The sequence below is a fragment of the Dipodomys merriami genome, unplaced genomic scaffold (genome assembly GCF_024711535.1).
Source record: "Dipodomys merriami isolate MVZ:Mamm:240054 unplaced genomic scaffold, mDipMer1.0.p SCAF_7, whole genome shotgun sequence".
Lineage (NCBI taxonomy): Eukaryota > Metazoa > Chordata > Mammalia > Rodentia > Heteromyidae > Dipodomys > Dipodomys merriami.
The window spans coordinates 20,151,673-20,167,391 of NW_027206290.1; the positions used below are offsets into that span (position 1 = coordinate 20,151,673).

At 38.6% G+C, this 15,719-nt stretch overlaps 1 protein-coding gene and 1 non-coding gene across 4 annotated transcripts in view; both read right to left on the bottom strand.

Annotated features, from left to right (window-relative positions):
• Positions 1–2,501: 2,501 nt before the first annotated feature.
• Positions 2,502–15,719, bottom strand: part of Arhgap29 (Rho GTPase activating protein 29) — a 61,877-nt gene continuing 48,659 nt past the window's right edge. For all 3 annotated transcript variants that reach the window (XM_070007707.1, XM_070007706.1, XM_070007705.1), the window contains 8 exons: positions 13,649–13,747; positions 12,781–12,920; positions 12,273–12,461; positions 11,861–11,998; positions 8,599–8,831; positions 7,144–7,471; positions 6,901–7,009; positions 2,502–4,557 (listed from right to left, as the gene is read on the bottom strand). In XM_070007707.1, coding sequence (XP_069863808.1) covers positions 3,701–4,557; positions 6,901–7,009; positions 7,144–7,471; positions 8,599–8,831; positions 11,861–11,998; positions 12,273–12,461; positions 12,781–12,920; positions 13,649–13,747 — 2,093 coding nt within the window. In that variant the 3' untranslated portion in view covers positions 2,502–3,700. The remainder of the gene's footprint in view (positions 4,558–6,900; positions 7,010–7,143; positions 7,472–8,598; positions 8,832–11,860; positions 11,999–12,272; positions 12,462–12,780; positions 12,921–13,648; positions 13,748–15,719) is intronic.
• On the bottom strand, positions 5,883–6,017 carry LOC138817374 (small nucleolar RNA SNORA46). Its single transcript, XR_011368831.1, has one exon. It is a non-coding gene; the product is annotated as a small nucleolar RNA SNORA46 (small nucleolar RNA).

A 15,719-nucleotide genomic window follows, 5' to 3' on the forward strand; every position in this document is an offset into this window, starting at 1 on the left:
TGCATCTGATAAGGGACTGTGCTGACTTTGCTGAGTTACAGATGGTGATGGAATTGTCTACCCATCAACACACCAAAAATCATTTCCTGTTTCTACGTAGGAAACCCCCAGAGAATTGTGACTACAGCTTTGTTATTAAGAGAGATGCTTATAGTTAAAGGAATCACACATTATCCTATGTTGAATTGCTTTCTCCACGATACCCATGATACTGCTATACCTGCTCCTGTCTCTCTGCCACCTGTGTTGCTCACTCATTCTGTCTTTTCATTCTCAGTTCCTTCTCGGAAGGCAAATTACAATGATGTAGAACGGTACAGGTTTGGACTTAAAAATGTCTAAGTTGGAATCCATGCACTGACCCTCAGTCTCTCAAGATTTCCCCCCTTACTTATTAAAGGAGAAAAAACAACAACAACAACAACACTGGATGCATGTGATTTTTGGAAGCCTACACTTGTTATAAATCCTTCAATGCTGGTATACAACAAGAATGCCATATTCAGCTGTCTTCTGTATCTTTTGTGTTTCTGATTTTACTAGCTTATAGTTGTTGACCATAGGGAGATTTTGTTACAACTCCACATTTCTCCTGTATTGCAATTAATTTCACCCCCTCTATCCCACTCCCTGCCCCTCCCCAACAGGTTTCCTTGTTCCATTTTCAGTTGTAAAGTCTATATGGACATTATTCTCTTCCTGCTTGTCTCCACCCACCTGTAGTCTATTTTTCTCCCCCTCTACCTATTGATCATCCCCTTCTGTTGATCTTCTCTATGCTGCTCTCATACGTAATTGCAATGTCATTCACCCTTTTTCCTTTCTCCCCTCCCCTTTTCCTGTCTCTTAGCTTGACTCATGTTGCTTAACCATATAAATATATATGTGGATATATGGATGCACATATCTATGAATATGAAACCTTTAGGTCTAGTTTCCACAAGTGAATAGACAGTATTTTGCTTTTTTGAGCTTGTCTTGCTCAGTATGATGTCCTCTAGTTGTGTCCATGTTCCTGCAGATGGCATTTTCTTTATGTCTGTATAACATTCCATGTTCATTATCCACATCTTATCTATTCATCTGTTGTTTAGCACTGGTTGATTCCATCATTTGGCTATTATGAAGAGTGCTGCAATACCCATGGATGTGTGGGTATCTCTCTGGTATACTGATTCACGCTCTAGATATACGCCCAGTGCTGTTAAGGTAGGATCATAATGAAGATCCACTTTTAATCTTCTGAGGAATCTCCCAGTTGATTTCCAGAAGCTGTCCTAGTTTACATTCCCACCAACAGTATGATCTTCCAACATCCTCTCAAGCATTTGTTGTTTTCTCTGACTGAACTACAATGGAATCTTAGTGCAGTTTTGATTTGCATTTACGATTAAGGATATTAACATTTCTTCATGTATCAGCCATTTGTTTCTCCTTGTGAGAACCATTTATTCAGTTTGTAATTTGATGATTGGATTACATTTACTGTTTAATTCACACTATTAAAAATGATTTTCAGTATTTGTAAGTTCTCAGTGTGGCTAAGGAAGCATCATCAACCCTCACGATCACTTGTCAAAACTTGCATGTGCTTCCAGTACAGCATTCTGGTGGTCCTCATAATTGTCCTTTCTTCTTGCTCACATCTCACCCCAGTGTCATGGATGGCTCCCAGGGAGTAACATCCATTACTTTATCAGAACCAGGACACAGTGCTCTGTAGGCACACTACAAATAGCTTTAGCCCCCAGGTAACTAGAAAGCACAGTGTGGAAGAAATGCCAGGAAGCCCTATGGAGACAAATGATCTCTTGTGAGGATTAAAGGAAACAGAGCAACAATTTTATTATATGATATGCTGTCTAACAGTACATTTTCTAAGTGGTAGTTTGGGATGATGAAAAAGTTCTGAAGCCAGACATGGGCACAGCTGCAGAACAGCATGGGTAGACATGATGTACTGCAACTACACTCTTAAACATGCTTCAGTGGTAATTTTTATGTGTACTTTGCAATTATATAGATTTAAAAGTAGGTTTCCTATTGTTAAGCACTTCCCAGTACTATAGTAATCATGTAGTCATCAAGAAAGGGCAGTGCTCTGTTTGAGATTGGGTTCTTTCTGCTTATTAAATTTGTGAATTTAGAATCCTATCACTTTGTTATGCCTCAGTTTTCTTATCGGTGACACAGGAATAATACAATGCTCACTTGCCATTCTAGGTAGTAATGAATTTATATAGGAATTTTGCAAAGTTCAGGGTGAGACATTTCAGTGCTGGCTCTGATTCTTTTAGGTTTTCATGGCGTACAATGAGGACCATATGCTCCAGCACACAAAGGCTGGTTATCCACTCATCCCTGGACGTAATGTCACAGATGCTTGTGAGACCATCTGCCATGAAGCCCATTCTATACCGTGGCCACTGGAGGCCCTGACTAATGATACCCAAGTGTCACACCCCTGAGGCACGATGCCAGAGACGCCACAGGAACAGAAATAATTTAACAAGTCAATAATATATTTATCAAGGGTAATGTGGTCATATAAAAAGCATTTACCAGAATTACAATGCATGCATACAAAAAAGGCCTTTTTATTTTTGTCCCTTTTATATCCTATTTTAGACAAAACAGTGAAACCAAGAAAACAATGGAAATGCACACATTCTAAAAACTGGGTATTAACTGGGTATTTTATAAATGAAACAGACCCCATCATCTATTACTTCTCAAATTCTAAACATGAGACTTACTGAACTCTCTGAGTCAACTTAAATAAATCTTTGCTAGATCTGAATGAAATATACATTTACGATGACTGGCAGTCCAGACAGAAAAAGTTTGTCATGTCTTGCAAGTTAAACCATTTCATATGAGAGAAATGATTTTAACAAAACTCAGACAGTATCAAGAGGAAATGTACTGAATTAAAAACCTTTCTGAAACAGCAATTTTTTGGACCACTATAGAAAATACCAGAAGTTCAAGCTGTTGAAAAACAACAGTGTACAAAAGGGTAAAAAATGTATTTAGAGCCAAATATAATATAACTGAGCCATATAATTTAGAAAAAGGGTTTAAGTGCACTTTCTCTGTACAATTTGACTACCATATATAAAAACTGGCAATCGATTAAAATGCAATTAAATACAAATTTGTAAGCCTTCTGGCCATTATATAAATACTAAAAAGTGAACTGCCAATTGAAAAAAGCTTACATACATACTCTACAAGCACAAATGGGCGAAGATGTAACTATAAAACTGTGTGGGAAAAAAACCACCTTCATAACACATAAAGATGTTTTGGGCACTTGCATTTAGAAACATTTTATAAATAAGCATTTAGTTTCACGTCAAAAAATAAAGCTAATTTTTCCCCAATTGCACCTATTAGTTGAGAACTCTAACATATATTAGGGATGCCTTTCAATGGACCATTTTGTGGGGAAAACTTTAGTAAATATAAAAACACAGAATTCCAAGGTAATTCCAGCGAGGCATGGTGAGGCCTTGTCAAGACACTCTGGCACTGGAAGTGGTCAACAGACGCAACGTGACCAACAGCCACGGAACGGCCACGTGTGCGCTTTGGCAATCCTGTGCAAGAGGGGTCCCGTCAAAATGTTCTTTCACAACACAAACACAGTATCACAGAACAACACAACACAAAGGAGAACAGCTGAATTCAGAAAACCCTACACAAATTGTGGGATTTCATCCTCAAGGTCTTCAAACTGCTGCATCCGTTTTAGCCTTGGTCTCTGGCATGCTGGCGTAATGTCAGGCAAGCCAGGCTCCTCTGGGGGCGGTGCCGGCTGACTGCCTGGTGGCGTGTGGTAGGCCGATGGATCTGAGTCTAGGCCCTGGGTAGCGTGGGCTGTGCCAGGTGGCGTGACTGCGGAGGGCAAAGCTGGCTTCTCCTCACTGCCCCTGACGCTACTGGTGGGTGTGCGTGGCTTATAAAACGTCGTCCAGTGCTGGGGCTGCAGGGTCCTGGGAGCTCTGACAGGAGCAAGAGGACTGGAGTCCGAGGAGCGTCTCTCGGCGGTCTCTCTTGCAGCCCTGCCTGGCTCTGTGCATGGCTTCGCCGCCTGCCAGGCGCTGCCACAGTCCCCACTCAACCTGGCGCTCGGTGTGTCTCCTTTCTCTTGAAGCACACTGGGCGCCGTGGCTGTCGCAATTTTGACAGTTACACTGTTTTGTTCACACTGTTGGCTCCATGTTTTTTGTGGGTCATAGCCATTGAATTTGGAACAAATAGTAGTAGGGGGATCTTTTCTATTAAGTTCTTCAAAGATAGGATGCTTGCCAAACTTGTCTGAATTTCCATTCCCCATATTTCGGCTGCTTTTCTCATTAGGAGAGCTTGCCAGGAGCAGTCTCTCCACAGGCAAACTCACAGGCCGAATCTTGGTCCTTGGCATATGCCTATGCATATGGCTTGTGACCCTATCCGAATGCAGAAGAAGTGACTTGGGGCTTTTACAAACATCTTCCCTCTTTTGCGATGCCGATTCAAGCTCTTGGTCTCGAAGCAAACGCTTTTTCTTGTCTGAAAAAAGAAAAACAGAAGATGTAGTTAACCTCATTGCATAGGGCTATAATCTAATAAATTTTAGACGAAATTCTCTAGAAACAGGAGTCTGAGAATACTAGATTGGAATAAAATCTGCAATATTCTGGTATCTAGACAGAGGAGCTAAATATTCAATGTTATTAAAGGCATACTTTGGATTAAAAAGGTTTTAAAATATATCAAAACTAATAGACTTAATAGCTACAAAGCAGATTTGTAGGTTAGTAAAAATATACAGACACAAAGTAAAAATGAAAGCACTAGTCTAATTAGAACAATTGTCTGATCTTGGCCAGAGCTTCTGGAGGCTGACCAATGCAGGCAGGCGCGAGCCCCTGCACCTGTGCGGCTCTGGTGGTGTGCTTTCCAGCTACCAGTCCTCAGTGAGGAGAGCAAATCAGAAGCCTTGACAGCTGACACGCCACACATCCCCAGGCTGGGACACCATTCTGACTGAATGGCATGGCAGCGGACTCTGTGCGCAGCCCACAGTCCTTCTCCACACTGATCTGTCCAGTGGTCCCACCAGCATCACCCATCTTCCTCAGCGAGGGCTGCTGAGTTTTCTTCCCTAGGCTGACAGGCATGCTCCTGTGCCTAGTTTTCTGGGCCTCCCCAACATTGCAGACACTAAGGCGCCTGACCCACTGCAGTTGGGCTGGAAGCCCCAGGACATCCTTCGAGTTCTACAGGGAAAACATGGAGCACAGGTGAGAGCTGCTCTGCAGCCAGCTGCTGCCTGGTCCCAGGCTCAGTTTCTGCTCCCCTTCTGGTCTGGACAGGGCCCTTGTGAGGTGCGCCTATCTGCTACCACCTGTCAAGAAAGACTCCTGTGTGCAAGTACATTGTCCTGTGTTTTGAATGATCTAGTAAAAGAAGTGCTTACCCAACTCTCTGGTATATAATAAGCACTCAAAAATGATACTTTACATTTATTTATATTTATTCATCTTAATTGGGAGCTCTAGACCATGGGATAGTAAAAACCAGGCTAGGTTGACCAACCAAGATTGGACTGGACTCCCGTCCTGACTTCCCAGTGCATTAGAAGCATGACTTCTGGCATCAGTAAGCTCTCTGACCCTAATTGACAGGCTCATGGGGAGGTGCCTGTGCTCTATTGTATGGCACAGAACTAGGAAGATGAGAGCAAATGCATGGACTCAAACAATGGGCCTGGTGCTTTGCACAGGTAGGAAGGTACTTTGTTCCTTTTTCTTTTTCAACCTTTCAGGCTCTGCTCATTTAATATATATGGCTATGTTTTGAAAAACTGGATTCAACTGTAATAGATTTTTTTTTCATGTTCCTTGACTCTATATAGCAACCACTGAATGCCACATAACAGCTGTGCAACACGAAGAGCCAGGAATTCTTTTGCACTACAGCGTAACCAAAAATGGGGAAAATCCCATCATTGGTTTAAATATAGTGCTGCAAGAATACAGAACTGTAACAACAAATGCGAGCCTTTATACCTGCTTGACAGCTACCATTTATTGCTATACAACTGCTGAGAAAATAGTGATTAAAATGATTAGTCAAAGAACTGAAAGACATACACATATGTGGACCTAATGTTAAAGTAGGTCACAGTTAATTTTAGGAGCCTCAACTCCTTGAGTTTTAGAAGTCTTGTTTGACTCCTGAGCAGCAGGAGTAATATCTGAAATACAACACAGAACATGCTCTGAGTTAGCAGATGGCTCAGCTCTTTTCTGCCTTGACATAAATGAAAACAAGAATACTTTTCAGAAGGAACACAAAAACATTTATGAAACTAAGGATTTTTTAGAAATAAAAGGTATTATAAAAGGTATGATTACAAAAGGTTCACTAACAGGCAACTTTCTCAATGGCTAGTCCAGATGTGTTAATAAAATTTTGAGGTCTGGATCGCCTCAACTGTATTCACCCTAGCTTTTGGCTTTTTTTTTTTGGCTGGTCCTAGAGCTTCAGCTCAGGGCCTAGGCGCTGTCCCCAAGCTACTTCTGTTCAAGGCTAGTGCTCTATCAGTTGAGCCACAGTGCCACTTCCAGCTTTCTCTGAGTAGTTTATTGGAGATAAGAGTTTCATGGACTTTCCTGCCCAGGCTAGCTTTGAACTGCGATCCTCAAATCTCAGCCTCCTGTGTAGCTAGGATTACAGGCATGAGACACCAGCACCTTGCTTTTTTTCCTTTTTAAGTGATGTTTTAGTGGTTCCTGAGATTGAAATCAAGGCCTCATATGTGCAAAGCAAATATTCTATTCATTTTTGCTTCTGATTTATTTGCTATGTTTTAAAGTCAGTAAACAGAGTTTCTACATGGCCACTCACCAATGAGACATGAGTCACATTTTTCCAATGCATTGTGCTTGTGTTCTGATTCCTGAAATGATGTAGTTGGTTCAAACATTTTGCTTTCATTAACTGCAGTGTGAATATCCTGTCAAGGGAAGAGAATTTTCACACTTGAAGAAGCACAACACATTCCAGAATAAACAGCTTGAAGATGTCTAACAATATACTAACATCAATACTACAAAGTTCTAATGCAATTTTATAAAAGTCAAAACTCACTTCCTTTGAAGAAAAAAACATTGACTTCATAGAATGTTCTGGGTCTCTATCTTCTGGTGACAACAGAGGTTTTGGAAGACAGCCTTGATCAACCTGGTGTGCAACAGCACCTGTGCCAGCTGCAGCATCTCGTGGCTGGAGAGACCCATCGAAGATCTTCTGTGAGTATGTAATGAGGAACTCTACCAGTCGTGCCTGGTGTGAATATTCCGCAAGGGAAGAGATGGTGACAGGAGCAGTTGTGGGTCTTGGCCTAATGAGACTTGGTCCAAATATGACTCCCAAGTTTTTGGAGTTCATCTTGTTTTCTTCGGAGTGATCTACAACCCTGCAAAGTAGAGCACAGAAAGCTACAGGAGATGAACCTATTAGAGGTTCCTTAATTGTGGTTTACTATGGGATGGGAAGGAAAAATAGATTGCAAAAGACTAAGAAAAATTTGTTAAGGGTCAAGTTTGAGTGTATGTGTGGGGTGGCAAGGAAAAGAATACACTCAATTAAAATATTTGTTACAAATAGGGTTTACAGTATTATATCAGAATAAAATCCAGGTACAAGGAACTACTGAGGCTTGACCAGTAGAAAGGCGAATATGTCCCTTAAAATGATTTCCATCTTAGCATGTGATATACCCTCCCATACGCAGGAACAAAGCATCACCGGCTTTCTGATTGCCACTGCTAGGTTTTAAGCCCATGATCCTCTCTCCTGAAAATCACTTTATTCTATCACACTCCCACCCTCTGGCTTTACTTCAAGCCCTCATTACCTTTTACTTCTGTAACTGTTCAAGGAAACCTGAAGGTCTTCAACCTATTTTATATATTTCTACCAGAAAGAGCCAATGGGTGAATCTGAGTATATTAAACATCTAGCATGCAATTCTTTAAAGGGTAAGTATGTAAGACTTTCTTATCAGGCCCCTACCTAGTTCAGTTTTTGCTTCTGCTTGCTTTATTATAACCTCATCAAATCATTTGTATTTCCCAAATCAAAACAATCTCATTTATCTTCATGTCTGCAATCCTCTGCCTAGAACACTCTTCTGTAAATCTTCTGTCCAGCAGATCACTACTGAGTTCTTTAGGTCTCATTCAAGGGCTATCTCCTCTGACCTATAACCGCACCCCAATCTTTTCTGCACCCAATGATGCTGCACTGGGCTAGTATGCAGGTTTGTCCCCAAGGATGGTCTCACAGACAGCAGAAATCCTTTGTTTCCCAGCCAGAACCTGGCATATAGACAGCATCTGAGAGACTGTGTCGGTGCATGAACTTACATTCAACACTTCCTCTCCCTAACACAGAAAAAATGAAATTTGTTTTACAAACTATAATACAACAAAGTAGATGGACTTCACACTACCGGAGTGTTCAACAAATGATTAAGACAGGGACATTTTATTCAACAAAAACCACCCACCAATGGATGCTCTACTTATAAAAAATGCTTACCGCCTGAGGTGCACAATGAGGTAATGAAGACTGTTAAAATTTGATGGTGGCAATTGTCTTAGAAGGTCCTTGCTTTTTAGAAGAATTCGGTTTATTTCTATACACATGTTTGGGTACTTTTTGTCCTCAGAGCTATCCTTTTTTGTCTCTTGTTCTTCATTTACATGTTGTATCTCTTTTGCAAGGTCTATAAATTCCTTGTATAGTCGAAATAAAATAAATGGTTCTGGGAGCTAATAAAATAAAATTACATCAGGAATATATTTTTTTCTGGTTTATTTTGGTTAATACTCAACTGTATTTACAGCTTTTCAATGCTTTTGCATATCCCTTTAGACGAACAAATTTCAAGTACAGATGTGACCTATAGAGTGAATCATCAATATAAACTATATTTAAAACACATGTTGGGCTGGGAATGTAAGAAATGGTAGGGTGCTTGCCTAGTATGCAGGAAGCCCTAGGTTCAATTCCTCAGTACCACATAAACAGAAAACAAGTGATAGAGTGCTAGCCTTGAGCAAAAGAAGCTCAGGGACAGTGACCTGGCCCTAAGGACTGGCAATAAATGAATAAATAAACCATGTTAACCAATAGTCTCCCTATGCCTATTATATTTATGAGTGCTCTAAAGACAGGATGACCACAAACTTTTACTGAAATGAACCTAGGATAATACACAAAACAATCCAAATATAAAAAGCAGTAACCTGGATTTTTACTGGTAGGGGGGATACAGAAATAATAAAATGCTACAGGGCCTTAGTGTTGTAATTTGGCCAGATTACAAAGAAGCACCAGACAATAGACCTATAAAAGATACAGGCAACAATTTATCTAACTTTTAAATACAGTTTAACTTGCCTTGATTTGTCAAAAGAAAATATTCCTCTCCCCAAATAACAAATGTGCTCTTACTATGAATTTCAATGTTCACACTGTTCTGAAATGGAAAAATACAGTGTGCTCTGGCTACCCACTGTCCTGTCTGATCTGTGGAAAGCTAAGTGTCATCTTGAGAGCAGCTGCTCCCGCCACTCTGAGACATGGAGGCAATGATTTCACCTCTTGAAACTTCCTACTTCCCACATGAAAGTTTTGATTATGTTCTAATATTCAAGACAGAACAAGAGTTTATCATTTAGACCCCATTCATCTCTTCTCCCTGATTGGCTAGAAAAAATAAAGGGGGACACATTTCTATTTCTCAATGTAGGAATCTACAAACGTATAACTAAACAACAAGCAATACTTTTCTGGATTAGTATGACTAGGAGAATTTTTTTTTTTAAAGCTCTCCTCCTATAAACAGCCTGAGGTGATCTGTGAAAATGGTTTGCTTCTCTCTTGACCCAGAAAACCCCACAAAATCATGCAAGTCAAGAGGTTCAAATTTTTGTGTTTCATGTTTACTTTAAGAACACCTACAAAACAGCCCAGGTCATCAAGGGTATGCATATCCGAAAAGCTACCAAGTGTTTGAAAGACATTACTTTAAAGAAGCACTGTGTATCGTTCTGGTGGAGATGTCAAGTGTGCCCAGGCTAAATAGTGGGCTGGACATAGCCCAAAAAGTTAGTGCTGAATTTCTGCTGTGCATGCGTAAGGATGCAGCGAGCAATGCTCAACTGTACTCTCTGGCCACTGAACATATCCAGGTGAACCAAGCATCTAAACTCTCTGCTGAGTTTACAGAGCTCTTGGTGGGATTAACCCAGCACGAGCTCCTCCCATTGAGATGACCCTTACTGAAAAGGAGTCAATCATTCCTAAACCAGAAGAGGATGCTGCACAAAAGAAACAAGTTTGAGAAGAAACTGAAGAAAAAAATTAAGGCACAGGAATAAATTTAGTATCAAATACATGCAAATAAAGGGGAAAAAAAGAAAAAATTTGAATAGACAAAAGCAGCATCTTACAACCTAGAGTGACTGCTAAACTGTGACTCAACCTAATTTATAGAACCTAATTTATAGAATCCTAAGGACACCTGAAGTGTGGGCACCAGGTTCTCTGATCTTAGGGCAAGGTGGGCTGCATGAGGAAAGTCTGGAGGTGTTTCTTTACAACAGATGCCAACAGATCCCAAGGAAATAGATACATAAGTGGTTTTAAAAAGATCCAGTTGGAACAACAGTTCCATAAGCTGATTGTTGAGGACTACCAGCATTATTTTCTCTGCTATTATTATGTCTTCATTTTCACCCAAAGACTTGATGCCAGCTGGATTTGGCCCAGATCATTTTTGTGCCTGGTTCATGACAATGTGCTGATTAAGTTCCTCTATAAGATAACTGCTGGAAGCCACTTATTTCACCCCACAGATGTTTTCTTTGGATCTACTCCTATAAGCACAGAAAAAAAAAATCTAGGATAACCCCCCTCTCTGATTGTATTCTTGTTGCTCATACAATAGTTTTGCCTGATGGTCCAAATATGATGAACTTCCTAGCCTTACCCACTCACCTCCAATAGCAGCTATTTTGAGGTGTTAATGAAGATAAGCCAGACTGTGATCCAAACACTATTGTATAAATTGGATTTTCAGTATTGGGGGTCATGGTTCAAGTGACACAGCACCTGCTTAGCAAGCATGAGGCCCTTAAATTCAAATCCAGTAATGTAAAAATGAAAAAATAAAATCTAATCATGTAACAGTGTGAACACTGGATTGTCTTTACACAGCCAGAATTGCACTTTTAAGTCATTTTCTAAAGCTTAAAGAGTTGTTTCTGCTTAGGAAAATACTGTTTATTCCTTTAATTGATCAGGGAAGATCTTGTTTAAGGTGGGTAATAAGAAGTGAGTTTTTTCTTATTCTTTTGTGCCAGAATTTTATTATTATTTTGTGCTGGTACTGAGGCTTGAACAAGGGTCTCATGCTCTTGTTTAGCTTTTTCTGCTCAAAGCTGGTACTCTACTACTTGAGCCGCATCTCTACTTCAGCTTTTTGCTAATTAACTGGCAATATGAGTCTTTTGGATATGTCTGCCTAGAATGGCTTCAAGTAACTGATCCTTAGCACTCAGCCTCCCGAATGTTAGGATTACAGACATGAGCCCCTGGTGCCTCACTTGCTATTTTTTTTGTTCTTTAAAAGACATGAATCTTTTATATACTCTTTGGTCTCCACATTAACAATTAGAAGACATCAAGTATGATCTATGCCAATGAAAATATATGCATAGCAAATGTTATAAACGAAGTATCAATCATAGAATTATTCTTTAAACTTCATGATTTTCAAGAATAAAAGCTTTACCTGTCGAAGGTATAACTTTAAGACGTCACAGATGTCATGTGAACTGAATTCTGAAATGTCCACCAAGTGCATTCCATTTTCCAAAGCCTGACACAGTTTTTCAGTTTTTATCTTGTTCCCACAAACACGATAAATCCCCTTGAATAAAAACAAAAAAATTCCATAAAATATCCCTTCAGTTTAGTAAAAATGGATAAATGCAGATATCTAAACTTATTTGATGTTTGCTCCAATTTTTTTGTTAGCATTTCAGAAAACACCTCGTCAGAGACAAATGAGTTAATAATTCAAATATATCTGAATAAATCTGTTATTTTAAACTAATAAAACTGGTGTCCTTTAAAGTTTTCTTTTCACTAGAACAAATCACATATACATTCATGGTTTTTAAATTTCAAGAGGCACAACTTACCTGTAGACACAAGGCTCTATTTTCAACTTCTGAGGCACATATTTTGAGTACAAAAGGAATGCCATCGGGTTCCTTCTTTGCTACTTGTGTAAATTCTGCTCCAAACAAGTGTATTTTTCCAAGAAGTTTCTGGTGACCGCAAATAATGACTAAATTCTCCAAACACTTCCGATGACAAACAAGGAGACACTACCCCCCCCACCAAAAAAAAAAAAAAAAAAAAAAAAAGACAAAGCTTAAAACGGATTAATTCACCTTAAAAAACTCACCACTAGGAAAACTATAAGTAGTAGCAACAAAACTATAAGTAGTAGCAACAAAAATGAGTTTAAAAGCTATTATGTGTGGTGTTTAAAATATATGAAATGGCAAAACAAATACATAACTATAGAAGATACAGTATTTTTAAAGAACACATTTGCAAAAGATTCTAGTAAGTACAATCCTAATTAAAAAGTACATAGCAAAAAAAAATGTAAGGGCAAATGAAATTTTAAAAATATCATACCTCTTCACATTCCACACCCTGGAACACTACAATGCCTTCACAATCTCTACATTTTGTGGGGGATCTCAATTTGCGGAACTTGTGAGTGAGAGCTGCCTTTGACATCAATGTTTTCTTAAATGCCCCGAGGGAATTGGGTCCTTGCAACAGGAAAGACAATATGTAAGAATGGCAAGATAATTAAATATTATACATGATATTGCACTTTGATTAAATCTTTCAATTTTGAAACATCCACATATGATGCAAAAATATTACTCTGAGTTTCTAATACCAAAATAACATCCAATTTATAGACTTTAAAACTACACATTTATCAAGCATTTTGGTAATAATCAGCACAAAACCAGTAAGATGATTTTAAGATGCTACTGAAAGATGTTTTCATAATCAGAAGATACATGCCTTTATAAAGATGTGTTTTAGATAGCATTCCATTCTTGGGGAAAACCCCAATAAATGCTTCAAAGGAAAAGAACTACATGAAGCTAATGTGTCTGCATCATTTGCAACAAAGGATAAAAGTTATTCTTACACTGAGCTATGCTCCTAGACCTGAACTGTTTTAGAAAGGTTTTTCAGAATTTTTCATTTACTATTATCCTATTCACACTGTCTAGTGTTTATGAAAGGTCTAGCCTCTTTTAACACCAACATAGTAACTCCCTGTTGTATTTGATCTTTTGATTAATAATTTCCAACCCGTATTTATACATAATTATTGGCATGATATGTATTAGGTTACTGTGATGCCTTTTTAAAAATACATAGCAAAGAATTGATTATATATAATTTTTTCCGACGTCATATAGTGCTATTAGTTCCACTAATGTAGTGGAGTGGGTCTTAATTTAGGGGGATACACTACCAGCTTCTGAAGGGGAGGGCGGCTCTCTTTCATCTAGATCATCTGCAGAAGACATGGTTCCACTGGATGGAGTTCGTGGAAGTTTTCGGTGGAAGTCTCCTGAAAGAAAATTGCAGATACCGTAACCTGACTCTTCACAGGAGAGTATCAGAAATGGGCAATGAGGACAACTTTTGGAATTATACAAGTCATATTATTTTATTAGCTTCAGTGTAAAATTTTTCCTTTATTGTGGATTAATAATGAATTCTGATGTCTATGGCATTCCAAATGATTTAGGACTTGCTCTAATCAGGGCCATAATTGCTAGCACTAGCTTGAATAATTTTGTTTTTACAAAGCTAGTTACAAATTATTCAGTGAAGACTTCAGCCTCTTATCTCCAAAGTGTCCCTTGAAAAGTGCTCATGGTAAAGGAGGCAGCAAAGCAGCAGTTGATAATAATCTGTTTATAAACTCTACTGCATGCTGCATGGAAAAAAATTCCTAACTTGAAACACTGGTCTACATAAATAAAAATTCTGTAATACATAAAATGCTTTCAAAAACACCTTGGAATTTGAAGTGGTTAAATCTAACACACCTCTCAAGATTCTAAGAGGAAGTAACAGCCAGAAAGAACAAGGCTGGAACAGTTTTTGATAGGGGAAGGAAGAAAGAGTTGAACTGAAAAGCTTATGTGTTCAAGAGCTACCCACTCCTGTAAGCTGCAAAAGCTATGGTAAAGTACTCTCCTTGAAACACTAGAGTTCAAAAAATTGCTTCTCCTAGGATTTTGAGATATCACATTATTTAAAACACATTGTAAAAAAAAACCAAAACACGGAAGTGGTGCTGTGGCTCAAGTGGAAGAGCACACTAGCCTTGAGCTGAAGAGCTGAGGGACAGCGCCCAGGCCCAGAGTTCAGGCCCTGCGACCGGACCCCCCACCCCCCAAAAAAAAATTCAGCTATAAAAACAAAACAAATTATCACAGGCACAAAAACTGTCATAATGGAATTACTCATTATAGCAATTAACCATAAATGAATCTAAAGATAATGATATTTAAGTTCATATAATATACAGTATGAAAACAGAGATAGCCACTCATATCAATATGGAACTCAGAGTGGGGAAGCATGCATGAATGAAGTCATAAAAAAGAACAATATGGTTTCATTTGTGTAACATGCACGAGAGGGCAAAAGTCCATGACATACAGGTAGTAAAAGCACTTAAAATAGTTATGGAATGATTTATAAAATTTAGCCTGACAGTTTATTCTGGTAGAATAATGGGCAATGCTTTTTAAAAAAGACAATGAATGATAACATGCCTAAACATACCTAAACACATAAAGGATCATATATTTATGTGTACATGTGTATGTATGTATGTATGTATGTATGTATGTAGTAAATATATATAATTGTGGGACTGTTTGAGAGGACTAGAGAAGGAAGAGGAAAGAGAACATTAGAGGATGGCTAGTACTGAAATATAATACATTTGTGAATGAAGATAGCAAAATAAACCTCACTGAAAGCTGGTTGACTAATAGTGGAAAGTAGAGATGGTAAAGCAATGGTAAACATGGGCGTCAATCTGACTAACACATCTGCACCAGTGAAATACCATGGTGAAGCACCTTCTTTATAACTATAAAACAGGTCTTGTTGATGAGGATACTAGTGCTGGAAGGGGCAAACAAAGAAGAAGGTAAATCTGGTCAAAATACTTTATGTGTATGTGTTAAAGTAAGACAACACAGTTTGCTGAGATTTATTTGAGAAAAGGGGCCAGGACGTTCAGGGAAAAAGATGGAGGGGATATGTCTAATCAAGGTATAGTGAATGCATATAGGGACATGTAAGAATGTAACCTCTTTGTATTACTAATTAATGCTAATAAAAATATAAAACCTCAGAAGGTGTAAACAGGGGGCTTATAGTGTACTGTTCTACTTAGATTGAGTGATGATTATCTTAGGGTTTGTTTCATTATTTTTCACTAAACTATACATATAGATATTCATATATATTCTTTTTTGATGTCTGTTACAGTTAATTTGACTATTGAATTTTTTCAC